The 18143-nt window shown below is 37.6% G+C and overlaps 1 protein-coding gene across 1 annotated transcript in view; it reads left to right on the top strand.

The window, feature by feature from the left end:
- The window catches only part of Rok (Rho kinase), a 387800-nt gene that overhangs the window by 318320 nt on the left and 51337 nt on the right, over positions 1-18143 (top strand). Inside the window, exon 27 of the mRNA XM_068227374.1 lies at positions 11278-11494. Within this exon, the coding sequence (XP_068083475.1) occupies positions 11278-11494 (217 nt within the window). The remainder of the gene's footprint in view (positions 1-11277; positions 11495-18143) is intronic.

Here is an 18143-nt window from a genome sequence, read left to right on the forward strand (position 1 = left end):
AAGGAGTCGAGTGACGAGGATATTTCTGGTGACGATGACGAGTGTCGAAGTACTGTAACACATACTTCAGCTGGAATAAGGTAAGGTAAAGTAAGAAAGTAAGAAAATGTGTTGTGTAACTATTTATGAACGAATTGCAAAGCGGCATGGAGCTTATCACACAGTGGGCGGATGACAACGAGCTAAGGATGAATCTAAAGAAGACAGAATTAATGGTATTCAGGAGAGGAGGACGGTTATCGAAAAGGGACTACATTGAATGTGGGGGACATACATTAACACCGAAAAACTAGCTCACATATCTAGGGATCACACTACAAGTCTCCGGAACGACCTTCTCAGTACACATAAAGAGGAGACTAGCTGCCGCACTTAGAAGCATAAGTGAAATCAAACATCTGCAAAGAATGTCACTGGAGATGGTCATGAAACTTTTCCAAGTCAAAGTGCTACCAATGCTCACATATGGATTAGAAGTAATATGGGAGTACCTATTACGTAAACAGCTACGAGAACTGGAAAGCATGAAACCGAGATACCTTAAGAGGGTTCTAGGGGTATCTAAATTCACCCGATCCCAGTATCTATATGTTTTAGCCCGGGAAACCTTCTTGATAGAGAATTTAAGACTACAAATGCCTCTACAGCAAACTCCGGTATACGAGGAACTTTTACGAGAACTATGAGAGAAAAGGGACTCGATCGAGGAAAGCTTTTACAGTACAGACGCACTGATAAAAAAGAATTGGATGAAAGAGGAATATGAGTTGAGACATTTGGTGACACGCTTTGCAATACAAGTCTTTCACCACCGTATCTGTGCCAAGAAATCATACCACCGGGCCAGCCAGGTGTGTGTATGTGTATTGTGCAAAGAACAGCGTGATACATATCACATAATGAAGTGCAAGAAGAGAACAGTCTCTCTGAATCAATTTTGCTCTGAACAGAGTTCTCCTTGAGTGAATTGTAATTTACTTGATGTAATATGCAAATTTTGAACATTGTGCGCAATGAAATTTATTATTAATATCTCAAGAGTCAGAAGAAGGCTAAATATGAAGGCCTACTATACTGTATCAAACCTCCCCATGTCTTTTCCAGAATATTCCACGCCAACACTTTTACCTTGCGTGAGACAGGTTATTTGTATTCATTTTTACCATGTGTTGGTAAGTCCATCGTTATTCCTGGTAGCAACCTACTACAAACCTCTCAAGTCATTTTGCACCTTTGTCAGTCACTTGTAAAAGAGACTAAACAGCCACCCAGAGGTTTCAGTATTTATACTGATAGATATTATACAAGTCCTGAATTAACCAATGAGTTAGGAAAAATTGGTTTCACTCTTACAGGCACTGTCATGCCTAAGAGGAAAGGGATGGCAGCAGAACTGCAGAAAAAGGAAACTAAAAAGATGAAGAAGGAAGAGGTCAAAGCATACAGAAAGGACAATGTTATGGGTTTAGCATGGAAGGACAAGAGGGTTGTGGTAATGCTGAGTATGAAACATAAAGGTGACAGCATTGTAGAAGCTCCAAGTAAAATCCCTGGCAAGCCACCAACTAAAAAACCAGTTGTTCATCATTATACAAAGAAAATGGGAGGTGTAGATCGAAGTGATAACTTGATTTCAAATTATCACTTTATGTGCAGGACACTAGTTTGGTGGAGAAAATTCTTTTGGTTAGTAGAAGTGTGCATCTTTAACTCCTACATTCTCTACAAGACTATGCAAATCCAACACCAGAGGAAACCGTTGTCACATTGTGCTTACCGTGAATCACTGGTGGTGTCACTAGGTGCAAATTGCCTGAGGAAAATGGGGATATGCCTGCGAGAAAAGGAGGGAGACCTCAGAAGGGACTGGGAGATGAAAGACTAAATGAAGACCTCACTGTATGGAGAAAAAGGAAAAGGGATCTGTCAGATGTGTTGTTTGTATCAGTAGGAAGCAAAGAAAAGAGACTATTTATTACTGCAAGACATGCACGGACAAGCCATATCTTCATCCAGTGGGGTGTATCAAAGATTATCATAGCAAGAAACAATACTGGTAACCTACAATGTGAGCCTCACTCATCATAGTGTCACAATCTGTGTTTTTAGTTGCTGCTTTCCCTAAATTGATTCGTATTTTGCTCTAATTTTCTTTTTTTTTTTAATGTATTTATAAACTACATTCAAAAGTTTTAAAAAGTGCATGTTTTGAAAATTTTCCCTGAAGAAAAAAGCACTCAAAAAAAGTACATAATATTTCAGCGACACTGCAAGGATTAAAAGCCCATAAAATTGATTAACATTACATAGACTATTGTTTGTCGCAATGTCCTTTGTTTCTTCCGGTGCCGCTCATCTGATAGATGGGATTACTTTTGCTATTTGCTTTACGTCGCACCGACACAGATAGGTCTTATGGCGACGGTGGGACAGGAAAGACCTAGGAATGGAAAAGAAGGGGCCATGGCCTTGTTTAAGGTACAGCCCCAACATTTGCTTGCTGTGAAAATGGGAAATCATGGAAAACCATCTTCAGAGCTGCCGACAGTGGGATTCGAACCCACTATCTCCCGGATGCGAGCTTATAGCTGCGCGCTCCTAACCACACGGCCAACTCGCTCGGTGATGGGATTACTGCTGCATCTCAAGTAGAACAACCTGCCTGAAGATTGGCGGCAAGTAGCTGAGGACTTAGACAACTTAATTTTTTTAGCATGCCATTCCTATGGTTCATATATGGTCTGATAACTACTGGCACATGACACACACGGACCCATAAAATGAAATATTCTCTACATGACACACCAGTTCATCATGTATTCTAGCTATGCCATCCCTTCTCTAAGCCCGCTGTCACACAGGGCATCGAACGATCAAGAGCGACCAACTGGCATCGAGTACTAACAACTAAATTCATTTACCTTGTCACACTGCTCATTGATCAAGAGGGATCGACTGCCCAGAAATAGCTGATACTCCCGCCCAGTACCGCACAGGCTACAGACGTATTCATATTCACGAGAGAAAAAGAATGTGTTGTGAAAGCGATAATTCGGGTGGAAATATGATTCTAACCTGTGAATATATTAGGAGAAAGGAAAGAACCAGACGATCGCAGTGGACAAGGTAAAGATCCATGGAGAATTCTACCAAAGTGTGTTGTGGAATGACGAAGTAAAATTCAGGAACTAGTAACGAATGCCCATCAATAATTACGGTATAAGAAATTAGAGGAAAAAATGAAGTCGCTAATAAACATCCGGCCAGCAAATTAAAGGAAAAGTATTTCTGAGGAAAGGCTGACATTATCGTTAAATTCAATATTCACAACAATTCTTTTAATGTTTAAAGTCGGAAGTGATGTTCACCTCCAAAACAACTACTGTATGTTCGTGGCAAAATATGACAAATAAAAGATTAGTGCAGATACATTTCTTTCCATTCTACAGGATTCTAATAAAGTATTGGTAAAAAGGACTGAAAACTGTTATGTACATTAATTTGAGTTCATAATTTGAAGGTGCTACAATCGACCATGGAAATATATTTATTTAGGCCTACAGGTTTCTGGACATTGGTGACTCGTACAGATTTAGGATTGCTCACAATACATCAGTGGATTTGTTCCTATTATATGTGATGCCATTCATAGAACACTACAGCCAGAATTCTTGACAGGGTGAAAATTCCAACAAAAGCCTCACAACAGTGGCTCATTATACTTCAAATATAAGACTAATACCATTTATGCTTATTTGTTTTAATGATGCTGGATCTTGATAGCTTTTTTTTCATACCACTTGGTGAGATCCCACCTACCAAAATAGACATATCAGGAAATGCTTCCAGTCAAAATTTACATTACCTAATGTAGAAATAGTGTGTCAAGTTTCATTACAATCCTGTAAATAATTATGAAAGAAAGAAAAATGCACATATGCTCTGAATATTGTGAAAATGAGAAAAGCAATGGAGTTCCTTACAATGTTTTTCTCCCTCATGATCCTCTGCAAATCTCTTGTTGCCTCTCCTCTTCTTTGTTATTGTGCCATGTTCAGAATAGTATCGTATTGCTTTCATGACAAGGATGTTGCTGAATTTCTGTAGGCCCTACTGTGTTTTGTGCAAAGAATCCAGGTCCATATCCAAACTTTGCAAGAATAACAACCCTGTCTTAATTTATATCATTGAAGACTACAGCAGCTTCAAAAGCAGCTAATTTTACCAAATGGCTGTGAAGAAAGGTTGTCTATGGACATCTCTTCCAAAGTAAATTCTCTTTAGGGTTCTGTGTATTCAAATATGTGTATATTTCTTGAGGAGTTCAGGTGAGGCTAGTGCTCTGTACACTAGCTTAATAACTATAGGAAAAGCTTCTGGAATATTGTTCTAATAAGTAAGTTGGCAATGTAATAGACTGATACTTGTCACAACTACATTAAATTACACACAAGGTCTTGTTTATTACCCTCATCACTATTCATAAAGTACTGTCTCCCCAAACTTTGCACTGGCAAACTGATCTAATTGCTCACTTGGCAATAATAAACCAATTAATATAAATCCTGCACTTGCATCCAAGTTGCTGGTAAACACCTTGGTAAAGAGTAACAACTTTTTCTGCAAATGTCTGGTAGGACTCTCTTTCTTACCTCAATGTTGATTTTGCCTTTTTGTGTATTGTTCATATATAACTTCTTTACTGCTATGAACACTACCAAGCCTGTCTATCCATCCTGAAATACTTTCCTTATGAATCAGTTCAAGGAAAATGAAAACTTTGCCTTCAATTTCACCAAAAATGAGAACCAAACACTGCAAACAATAATAGATGCTAATAACAAGCACCTTGCCTTCTATTTTTAGAAGTGAAGAGTATGCCTTTCTAACAACTAAATACTATTGCCGTCTACAGTAAAATGTTATTTAGGCCTGTTGCTCAGGTGGTAAATGATTTAATTTTGCTATATCTTACATTGCCTGTCAAAACTGTTTGTAAATACTGATTATATAAATTAATGTTTGACAGAGTAGGGTGGATGGGTCTTGTAAGATCTTGGATTGACTTACAGGGTAATTAATCTACTCAGCCTTGCATTACAAGCATGTAACTGTCATATGAATATATTTTTTATAAATATGTACATGTTCTGCCATCATATCCCCTTAATATCACATCACACAAAATGCAGTTTTTTATTTTGTAGAGTAAAGTCTACAAAACTTTAGTAGAAACGCCTGTCAAAATAGTTACAAATGAATTTCTCACCTTTGTTTTTCATTGTTTACATGGATCTACAGCACAAGAAATAAAATAATCAGTCTACCTTGATGACCTCTGTAGGCCTATATGGTATTAATAAATTATAAGTACAGTAAGAGACGTGAAAGTAGTGATTGCTGGTGCAAACTGGTACCAATGGCAGGAGAGTACTTGGAATGAGGAGATTAAGGCTACCTAAGTTACAAAGGTATAAGGTGGCAGGGAAGGATTCTGTCAGGTATAATTGTAGTAAGAATTTTGTCCTATGCAAACGACTTGGTCTATTGAAACTGTGCAATCTAATATCTTGCAACTTCAAAAAGGATGCAATGAATATGACATGAAAATTAGTCGTTTCAAGACTAAAGTGATGGCAGTAGGGAAGACACCTAAAAGAGAACGGAATGTCAGGTTGAGAATACAGAACTGGAACAGGTAGGTAGTTTCAAATAGGTATTTAGGATGTGTATTCTCCCAGGATGGCAGTATAGTAAGCAACATTGAATATAGATGCAGTAAACCCAATGCAATGAGCTTGCAGTTGCGATCAACAGTATTCAGTAAGAAGGCAGTCAGCTCCTGGACAAAACTACTCATGTCTTTACACTGGTCTGGTTTCAGACCACCTGTGCTGTACAAACCTAGTGCAATGAGTTTGCAGTTGCGATCAACAGTATACCATAAGAAGGAAGTCAGCTCTTGGACAGAACTATCAATACGCCGGTCTGGTTTCAGACCACCTGTGCTGTACAACTGCTTACTACATACACACAGAAAGGACCTACTACATGTATTCAAAATACTCCTTTCCTTGTAAACCATACATGTTCTACCACATAAAATATACAAATTAAGATGTTGTAATAATCCTAATAATTAATAAAAATTGGAGTTAAGGTTACTTTCCCATCAGGTGCTAATACACATAACTCACTGAGGATTCCAATAAATATTGATAGATAAGTATAACAAAAACTGATTTAATTTAAAAAGTAGAACATTTCTCAAGAACATAAATTTTATTAGATTCTTTCTTGGTCTAACACTGTATACAACAGTTCCTGAATTTTAACTTTGAAAACCCTTCGACCTAGTTCACTCATTCTTTCCATGTCATGAAGAGACTAAAAATAACGTTGATATATATATATATATATTTTTTTTTTTTATTTTTTATTTATTTTTTTTTTTTTTTTTTCACTTTTCAGTATCTTTTCTAAATATTTACTTAACACATCACTGTCACTTTCACATTTCTGTTTCTTTTATTTTTAACTGCTGGCAGAGCTGTTTGTAGAAGCAGAAGCCTCTGGACTGGAAGTTGAAGTCTCTTCAGTAATTTCTGAACTGCAGGAGTTAGACCCCTCCAACACAAATTATTTCTGCTTTCTCCTCCTCTATTTCAGCTTGGTTAAAAGTCTCTCAAACACCAGGTGCCACTTCCATAGATGTGTTTGTTATAGAACTGAAAAAAATGAACAACATATTAATGCAATTCTTCCAAATTGGAGCTACATTTTAGTCTGGACACAAGCCTTCTGTTTACGAAATTGTTACTTTCAATAATTATTTTAGTAAGATGATTATTAGGTTAGATTATATTATATTACTTTCAGTTACATCTGATAAATTAATGAACAGATGGGTGGAACTTATGGCCTACAGACTGAATCTTCCCCTCACTCTTTCACAACTAGAACACTGGTCTGTAGTGTAGGCCTACTTTTAAAAATAAATATTACAGAATTGTACCTTATTCCAGCAAAGAAGAGTTCCAGAAAGTTGAGGGCATTGAAGTAGACCCATTTTATGTTTTCTGTACAGCAGAACCTGGGAGGAGAGGGAGGATGTTATCTCTCCAAGTTCGATATCCAGCCCTCAGAATTTGCCATGTTTTGGCACAACTTTTTCCTGAAACAATTAATTAAAATATTGTGACAGAAAAAATATACATGTAGTAGGCCTACTTATGGCATAGGTCTACACTTATATATTGTATTGAAAAGGTGGAAACATTTACGTTATTATTATTATTACTTATATACTACACTTATTTGTCATTAAAGCGAACAATGGTATTCATTTCATTAGGTACCGGTACGAGATGGAGGTTAGGAAAGCACTGCTTATGTTTTCCAAACATTTCTTCAATTAAGTTACAAGAATGATAATTACTACCTCTCCTAGTGTAACTTTTTTTTTACCAATCTATTACGTATAATATATTTTATCAATAATTAATCTAAGATAACACTATTCATAAGATAATCGTAATAAATCTAATAATTACTTACCAGTTTTTGTCCCAATTCTCGACGCTATAGAATGCCATACAAAATTCACGGTCTCCCTATTACTATATCCAGGGTCTAGGATTATACACCACTTTGTTTTCATACACAAAGCAAATTAATGTTTCGATTTCATCAACAGATCACTATGTTGCGTCCGCCATTATCGAACGACTGCGACTGAAAAACGGACACGTTTGTTTTCACAAACCAGTCGATCTTCATCGCTTGTAGTTGATCGCTGACGATCGATGCTGTGTGACTGATGCCACTGCCCTCTGTAGGTTTGTTTTCTTAGTCGGTTGATCGCAGTCGTTCGATCGAGTCTGTGTGACAGCCCCCTAAGGCGCTGATAGAATGAGGAGTGTACACACTTAATGGAAAACAGCAGAGCAGTGTTCACCACTGTCTGTGGGAGAGTCATTCCAGCTCTGGAGCTTGGCACTGTTAGAACACCAGCATAACACTATTCGTGAAAAGTGAGAATGTGCTGTTTTTCATTTCGAGCGCTTCATATGATAGCACTGCTTTTAACTGCGATATTCCAGTCGGTAATTACTGTATTCTGGTAAGAATACAGATGTCATTGTCATGACCTATGTCAAGTACATTTTAATGTTTGTCTATGTCAGCAGCATGAAATAAATAAAAATAAATTGAAACTTGGTATTTCTATTTTGAATAAGGTTGTGTAGGATCTTAGATATAAGTTGTCCAAGAAATGTAACCAGGTGAGGGTGCTTCAGAAGGGGCTTAAAGCAGAAAACTCATTCATTATGTCTCTTTCAGTTGATTTTACACGAAAACAGCTCATGGCGAAGTTTTGTTCTATACCTTCTCCCAATAATGTGAAAAATGGGGCAATATCAGTGGCACTCATGTGAAATTTCAAGTTCAAGAGCCAGTTACTAACTCTATAGACTAAAAGAGAGTTGCTATGGAAATCATTCTGGCAAAGTTTTAAAGCTTTGTACACCTGTCAGTATTTTTTAAATATTAACACATTGCAGACCGGGTGCTCATCACACTGCTCAACCCCCGTCCCCAGCCATTTTCTGTGTAACTTAAGGCTACAGCGCATGCACATAAACAAATGAGTGTAGCTTCACTAACCTTGTACCGATTATGGTGAAATTTACTGGAGACCTTTGTTAAGAGTCTAATAATGTTTTCTGGTGTGGTAGGCTGTGCAGCTATGACCTCTCTGAAGGAATGTGAGAATCTGCTCAAATCTATTTCTGCTCATTGTTTTGGAATATATCGGGGTTTCAGTGTGGGGATCAGTAGACCAGTAGTCTTTCCAACATGACTTTTTTACCTGTCCCATCAATATAAACAAAGCAAAAAATTTTCTCATCTCACTACTAGTTACATCAGTCCACTTCAAGCTCCTAGGGGATATTTTGTGTGATGAAGCAGTTTGCTGGTGATACAAGTTTGTCTGTTCGGCAACAAGTTCAAAGAAATCATCACAAAAAATAAGCCCTACTACCTTGTCAATGTTCTGAGGTTTATAAAGTCTTACCGTTATGCCATTTTTCTACCCATTCATCAGAAGAAATAGACAATCACTTCCATTTACACTCGCATCACTTTCAGCCTCGTTCTCGACCACCACTATTTCACGTTGTTCTGGAGGGCATACATCATTATCACCCGAGACACTTTTGTCAGAAGAGCTTTTAATATCGAACTCACGATCGTCAACATCATTGGGGCAATCCGAATACTTATCCACATATAATTCATTAAAAACCGAGCGAGTTGGCCGTGCAGTTAGGAGCGCGCAGCTGTGAGCTCGCATCCGGGAGATAGTGAGTTGGTACCCCACTATTGGCAGCCCTGAAAATGGTTTTCCATGGTTTCCCATTTTCACACCTTAAGGCCCTTAATACCTTAAGGCCACGGCCGCTTCGTTCCCATTCCTAGGCCTTTCCTGTCCCATCGTCGCCATAAGACCTATCTGTGCCAGTGTCACGTAAAGCAACTAGCAAAAAAATTCATTAAAAATCTTGTCTGCGTCCAAGCACGTCTTCAGTCTGGGAAGTGCCATCTTACCCACCACATGGCTCCTTGAACGATGTAAACATGTGGTTGGAAAACTTAGCAAATGAATCATAAAACAGACGAAGAACGTAAAGCAAAGCTAGTATGGAATTTAAAAAAGCTTCAACACTGAGATTCTAGTGTGAGATTCTAACCTTGTCCACCGGCTAGTTTCAGAAGTTTTGACAGATATCACCAAACGTAGGGTGTTGCGAAGACGAGTAAACTAGTCTCCCATCCGCAATGTGTTAACTTGATACTTGGCTTTCTTTCATACTGGAAGGAAGAGATCAAATCAAGATCAATAGTAATGCAAAAATTGTAAAACTGTAAAATGCCATAAAGGGCAAGGAAGAGAGTACATCACAAGCCAATCACTGGGAGTGACATGCTCAGGGTGGGCAAAAATATCATGCACATGTTAAGTGATTGTCCCATCAATGATAGGTACTGCAGCTATTCAGAAATAAATTCATATTACTTGGTGTAGGTAGGTAAGGTAAGGGTTATTCTGCCCGAAGGCAGGTCCGAACCTCCGCAGAGATGTTCCTAAGCCGGAGTTTACGTGCGGTAGGTGGCCAGTTCCTTTCCACTCCTCCATTCCCTTACCCCCACCAACAGTGAGTGGCAACCCATCCAACTCCTGACCACGCCCAACGTTGCTTAACTTCGTAGATCTCACGGGATCCGGTGTTTCAACACGGCTACGGCCATTGGCACGGTGTAGGTAGAGACGGGATTATTGTATCCAGGGGAATTGCTGCTGGGTAACAATCTCCTTTGTGTCTGGCTCCTTGACTGAATGGTCAACATACTGGTTTTTGGCTCGGAGGGCCTCGGGTTCGATTTCCGCGTGGATCAGAGATATTAACTCCGTATTATTAACTCCTCTAACTTGGGGACTGGGTGCTTGTGTTCATCTTAATACATTTCTCCTTCATGTACACACAGCATATCACAGTACTAATCACCACAGAAACAATAACGAAAACATTCCTTCATATGAGCATCAGCATTAGAAAAGGCATGTGACCATAAAACTGGGCCAAATCCACTGCAGTTGCTGTCCCCAATTAATTGGGAAAAGGCCAGGAAGAGGGAGAACCATCTCCTTTTATGCTAAATATTTATGTAATTCCATTAACAACATATTAAGTTACATTTTCTTAAAAATTACAGGCTCATATTTAAACAGTTTCTTTTTTTCCTGAATGGCATTTCTTTATTGTGATAGTCACTTATTAAATGTATCTTTGAAGTTATTGAAGAATAAAAATTATCCTCTTTTGAAAAATAAACTAAGCAGCTAATTTATGAAATCCACAATTCTCTTGGTTCAGATTTGTAGGAAGCATTGTACACTAAAACTTCGATCTACCAGTAGTGTGAATTGTAGTTTTAATATTTGTTGATCAGATTAGCTGATATATTTTAGCATGTTTAGTTAAGAATCGATCCTCTCTGTTTCTGATTTTTGTGAAGTTACAAATGTCTTGTCATGAAAAACATATTGAATATGATTAACTATGCAGAAAGCTGAGATTTTTTGTGTGCAGTTTTGTAAAATTATTTATTTTTAACCATCATTTCCCCCATTATAATCTAACATAGTGTAATTTGAAGGTATTTTGAATATCTGAGGATTTTTTAAAAGTTATATGTTTTTCTTCCCGATAGGATGCCGCATCAAAGTTCACAAAGAGCACTTGGAGCGCAAGGAGGAGGCCATTGCTCCTTGTAAATTACATTATGATCCTAATTCAGCCAAGGAGTTGTTAATTTTGGCTCAGAGTATGGATGACCAGCAGCTGTGGATCCAGCGACTTGGGAAAAAGATCCAGAAATGTGGCTATAAAGCCAATAGTGGTATGGATGGTGCCAAGATCTCACCAAGGTGATTGAGTCACTACATGCATGAGCATGTTTACCCTGTAATGTGCCTGTGGTATGGCATGGAATGTACTAACACAGCCTAGTCATAACTCAGTTTTTTGAAAGCTACACATTTTTGTATAATTATTTATTAATATTGTGGGCCTAATACTTGAGTTTTGAGCTGTTCTTCTTTGTTAAGATTATTAAACTTTGAAGAAGATGGAACCACAGTTCAGTTTGACAAGAAGTTTTTTCTTGTCATATTAGAGCAAACTGGCTTAACTTCACTTTTGAGCAAAGCCCTCTCAACTTCAAAGTTTTATTCACTTTTGGTATTTCTGAGGCATAAGTTATCAGATCTTAAAGAAAATCTAAAAGATTGTCCTTGACAGTCCATTCATATTGTTCCTGAAGTGTTTATTGTAAGAATATGGGACATGTGCAAGACATTTTTATTATACTGTAAGCTTTTTTATGGTCACTGATGTATTTTCTTTTGTGTTCTGGTAAGGAAAACAATATGAATACTTCATTATTTGTACTTTTCAAATATTTTAATGGTAAAATACCCAAGTATGTCAGGTGATTATGATTGAGAAATAAACATTAGGTATATATTAACATAATTCCTCATCATTACTTCCATGGTAGAGCACGGCAATGTATGTTTTTCGCTCACTCATATTCTTTTGAAGGTCGTGGACTCAAGTTTCTATCTGAGCCGTAGCGCTTGTAATGAAACCCTGCTGACAAGTAAATTATGCTCGAGAGAAGGACAATCACCGGAACACGCAATCGTTTGAATTTTATTATAAAGTGACAAAATACTGCCATAACATTTACATTTGTTCTCTTTTTGCCCTTTTATTTCTTATATTTTTATGCTCAATATGATATATTACAGGCCCACATGGTAGCCCTGATCATTAAGGTTTTGAAGTCTATATGCTCCGACACTGTGGTTAGCCGGTTCGAGTCCCGTTGGTCGAAAAATGTTAACTGTCAGAATGTTGGCCGTAGAGGTAGGAGAGGTGATGGTATACAATTTCTAGCCACTAGATTGCGTGCCAAAAGCCTGGATTAAATTCCAAACCTCTCTGCAGTGCTTGTAAGGTGTGAAGGCATATGATGCTGTTGATGGGGATTCGTCCGTTGGATGGGGACGTAAAGCTTTGAGCAGACCTCTTGGTATTATTCCACAGGATTAGGCTACATGCCAATACTGGGTTTCACCCTCTCCCTACGTCATCATCATCATCATAATCATGCTACATCCAGACGCGCAGGGTGCCTATAGTCGTTAAATAGAAAGACCCGTACCAGGTCAGCCGTACATGTCCTCGGACACTCCCGGCACTACAAGCCATAATTTGTATTGCAAACACTGTATCAATGAAAATTAAGTAGGATATTTTGATCTTGTAAACAACATTGAATATAACTATCATTTTAAATATCTTCTGAAGAAAAAAAAAAACACTAATTATAACTCCGAACAATTAATATAGTAAATTGTGTTCCTTCTGTTTATTTACTTCAATTTCTTAAATATAAATTTGCTTGCCATTGTAATATTTTAAATATGACATATGGTACGTATCTTTGTTGTTCTACACTAGACCGAACTTAAATTATCAAATTATTTATAACAGTTATATAAAATAAATGCAAAATAGTTTTCTTTTAGTTCAAAAAGCAAAATAATTTAGGAACAATAAATGAGAGCAAGAAAAATGAATAAAAATTTGTGGCAATTTACGATTGTCATACTTGTTCTGTATAGATTTTACACTAAAGAAAATATTTAAGCGTTTTTAATCAACATTTGTGTATTGGCCAAAATGGACTACAGAAATTACGCAACAATTTATGTTCGTTGTGTTATGTATTCTATTGTTATTTTATTTTGTATTAATTTACATTTGTTATTCTGTTAATGAAAATTAGATGTATTTTTCTCATTGCTTCAAACTTAAATGTAATTCCCTCATTAAATGATGTCTTTGTATGAAATAAAAAAATTTTAAATTTGTCTGCGAAAATAATTGGTTACACGCGACTATTATGTTTTGTCTACCCCTTAGTCCCGTTTCTTGATACGGTGTCGGCAATAATATGAGATTAATTTGTGGCATGATTTTTACAACTGGATACCCTTCCTGACACCACCCTCAGTTGAGTTAATGGAGATAAAATGAACTATGGTGAAAGAAATTGGGTAAGGAGCTGGAAGGAATCTGCTGTGGCCTATGAATAGGAACTGTCCCGGCATTTACTTGGAAGTGAAAATGGCTTACCACAGAAAACCATTCTCAGGACAGATGATGGTGGGGTTTGAACCAACAACATGCGGCTTTCACGTATCAACAAAATATCATAGAATCTCTCTGGGTCAAGAGAACTTCTTCATCTGATAAGATTCCTCTCACGTGCTGCATGAGATGCAGGAATAACAAAATGTTCTTCATGCAATTGTTGGAAGTTTGGGAGAAAAGGTGCAGTTTCTATACCACCATTTAAGTGGATCATCGTAATCGATTGCATCTCTGAGATAATGGTCAAATTAGTGTATTGACATTGCAGATTGATTGATTGGTTGATTAATTAATTTCTGTAGAAAATTGTTCTCAGAGATCACTTTTGATTACTGGCTTTCTTACACTGTATTCATGACTTAAAGGTTATCCTTTACCAACTCTTTATTTCCCCCATTGTATGTTTACTAAGCAACTATCATCACGAGCAGCACTCACTCCTAGCCTTCGGTCCAAGTCAGATAAATGTGTGGCCTTGTACACAGTGTATGGTGGCAGCAGTGATCCTGCAGAATCTCTCGGTATGCTTAACACCACACATGCTTACCATGCTTAACAATGACTTTCACTTTACCTGGATCTTCAGTAGAATTAGTTTCATTGTAATTTATTATGTTTGAAGGAGGGACTTCAGCGAGATGTTTTAAGTACACTTTAAGTGAATCTCTGGAAATGACAGCTCTGCTTTTCATGTTTCAACTTATTCGGACATTAAGTTGTCGACTCAGAAAATACTTATCTGGGCCTGTTATCCCTGAATTGTTTCTCAGCTCTACTAAAGTATATCGAATAGGTGGAACCCTTTCTTCTACTGTAATTCTAATTCTTTCAGTACATATCATTATGAAAATCATAGCTTACAGTTAAAATAATCCTGGGGAACTTTACCAGTAGATGGTAGAACACTAACAGTACTCCCATACTGTCTGTGTACAACGTGTTGTGTCTGATTTTAATGCTTGTCGCAAGATGAATTGAGTTCAGTTTCTATACTTATTTCCTTTACTGATGTTATCTTCACAGATTTGTCATTTAACTCCTTACCACATAGTTATCAATGAAATATTTGACATTATATGAGTTTAGGCACATTTCAAAGAACTACATTTCGTTTCGTCAATTATAACATTATGGAATACGGTATGTTCATCCATATGCATTAATATTTATTTTATTTATTTATTCATTTGTATATTTATTTCTTTATTTATGTCTACTTGATATGCCTCATATTAAGCGCAGATTTCTAAGTATGCTGTGTGTTATGTTTTAAATTTATATTACATTATGAAAATTGCGCAAATAACCAATAATAGAAAGTACGGAGCATAGTACCACTGATAATAATTTATAATCTTCTTTAAAAATGTAAACTGTAGCTTAGAAGGTCAGTATAAAGTTTAAATTTACTGCTATAAAGTTGTACACAGTTTAACCGAGTAATGACATCATAGTACTTACTCTGTCCCCACCAGTAGTATGTAGGACTCCATGTTGTGTTTCTGCTTCCCACCCAAACCCAACTTCTTATAAATTCTCACTAGGGTCTGTTTTACCCTTCAAAATTACACATTCATACTGTTAACCCGCGAGTGGTCGCTATACGAGATTTTCTCTCACATTATTTTGTATTGTGAGTTTACTTCTCAGTGATGCAAGGGAAGTGACTGTTCCCTCTTCTAGCTGAGTTTATAAGTGTCATGAGTAAGGCAATTCACATTTGAAGGGTCAGAACAAAAATTCGTAACAGTTCGTGCGCCCTGTGTGAGAGGTTTTCTCATTGTGCGCCCAGTCACATTGGTGTTACGTTGAAGTCGAGAGGGAAATTTTAGGCGTTACTATTTGGCTTAAGTTGCGCATGAAACTTCTCCATTTTCAGTTACTCATAAATGAATTTTCAAAAATTATGAGTCGAGGAAGAATGCTGGGTAATAAGTGCTCTTACTAACTCCAGCTAACCCAAATTTTAGAGAGAAGACCTATTGTGCTCTAGTCTTACATTTGTATTGCGACTGTCAGAAAGTTGTATAATAATAACAATGCTATTGGTTTTATGTATCAATAACTACTTTTTATATTTATCGCAGATGCTGAGATGCCAAAATTTTGTCCCACATGAGTTTTTACATTCCAGTAAATCTACAGCTGACATATCTGAACACCTTAAAATACCACCGGACTGAGCCGGGATCAAACCTGCCAACTTGGGCTCAGAGAGCCAGCACCGTAACCATCTGAGCCATTCAGCCTGGCACTTCTGTTCAATGTTATATACTGACATGTGACGGAACTAACGACTAATTTCCATTAAATGGTAATATAATTGTTTCTGTAATATACGGCTAATCATTTCATGTTTTTAATCTAAAATGTATACCACAGACTTTGCGTCTCATTCCAGTCATTCATTTCACTCTTACGTCCCGCAAAATTGTGGAAGATATACTTATTTTAAATGAAGTTTAATGTGAGAGAAAGTGTCACGTGTGACCACACATGTTACAATTCAGCTAGCGACCACTCGCGGGTTAAGTCAGTAAGCAAAACAGAAACAGACATATGAATGAATGAATGAATGAATGAATGAATGAATACTGATTTGCATTTAGGGCAGTCGCCCAGGTGGCAGATTCCCTATCTGTTGCTTTCCTAGCCTTTTCCTAAATGATTTCAAAGAAATTGGAAATTTATTGAATGTCTCCCTTGGTAAGTTATTCCAATCCCTAACTCCCCTTCCTATAAATGAATATTTGCCCCAGTTTGTCCTCTTGAATTCCAACTTTATCTTCATATTGTGATCTTTCCTACTTTTATAAACGCCACTCAAACTTATTCGTCTACTAATGTCATTCCACGCCATCTCTCCGCTGACAGCTCGGAACATACCACTTATGATATAGACGTTGATTCCGATAGGGAATCTGAAATATTTGTCCTGAATGAGTAAATTTATAATACCAATATAAATGGTCCGTTATTGGACATTATAAATTTTCCAGCTAACTCATTCTTGGTTGCCAGCGTTTCGCCCTCGTGTGCTAGGGTGGGCTCATCAGTTGGTACCTAGCACACCTACCAATACGCTGGCTAGTGCATACCGTGGAGGCCACTGTGTAGGATAACTGGAGCCACCGGCAGTGCCAATACACTAAGAGACTTTCTCATCACTAAAAATTGATGCCTGCTTGGCCATCAGATGATATAGATGTTGATTCCCATAGGGAATCTGAAATATTTGTCCTGAATGAGTAAATTTATAATACCAATATAAATGGTCCGTTATTGGACATTCTAAATTTTCCAGCTAACTCATTCTTGGTTGCCAGCGTTCCGCCCTCGTGTGCTAGGGTGGGCTCATCAGTTGGTACCTAGCACACCTACCAATACGCTGGCTAGTGCATACCGTGGAGGCCACTGTGTAGGCTAACTGGAGCCACCGGCAGTGCCAATGCACTAAGAGACTTTGTCTCATCACTAAAAATTGATGCCTGCTTGGCCATCAGATGATACAGATGTTGATTCCCATAGGGAATCTGAATAATACCAATATAATTTATAATACCAATATAAATTTACTCATTCAGGACAAATATTTCAGATTCCCTATGGGAATCAACATCTGTATCATCTGATGGCCAAGCAGGCATCAATTTTTAGTGATGAGACAAAGTCTCTTAGTGCATTGGCACTGCCGGTGGCTCCAGTTAGCCTACGCAGTGGCCTCCACGGTATGCACTAGCCAGCGTATTGGTAGGTGTGCTAGGTACCAACTGATGAGCCCACCCTAGCACACGAGGGCGAAACGCTGGCAACCAAGAATGAGTTAGCTGGAAAATTTATAATGTCCAATAACGGACCATTTATATTGGTATTACATACCACTTAATCGAGCAGCTCTTCTTCTTTCTCTCAATTCTTCCCAACCCAAACTTTGCAACATTTTTGTAACGCTACTCTTTTGTCGGAAATCACCCAGAACAAATCGAGCTGCTTTTCTTTGGATTTTTTCCAGTTCTTGAATCAGGTAATCCTGGTGAGGGTCCCATACACTGGAACCATTGTCTAGTTGGGGTCTTACCAGAGACTTATATGCCCTCTCCTTTACATCCTTACTACAACCCCTAAACACCCTCATAACCATGTGCAGAGATCTGTACCCTTTATTTACAATCCCATTTATGTGATTACCCCAATGAAGATCTTTCCTTATATATTAACACCTAGATACTTACAATGATCCCCAAAAGGAACTTTCACCCCATCAATGCAGTAATTAAAACTGAGAGGACTTTTCCTATTTGTGAAACTCACAACCTGACTTTTAACTCTGTTTATCAACATACCATTGCCTGC

Source organism: Anabrus simplex, chromosome 4 (assembly GCF_040414725.1).
Source record: "Anabrus simplex isolate iqAnaSimp1 chromosome 4, ASM4041472v1, whole genome shotgun sequence".
NCBI lineage: Eukaryota > Metazoa > Arthropoda > Insecta > Orthoptera > Tettigoniidae > Anabrus > Anabrus simplex.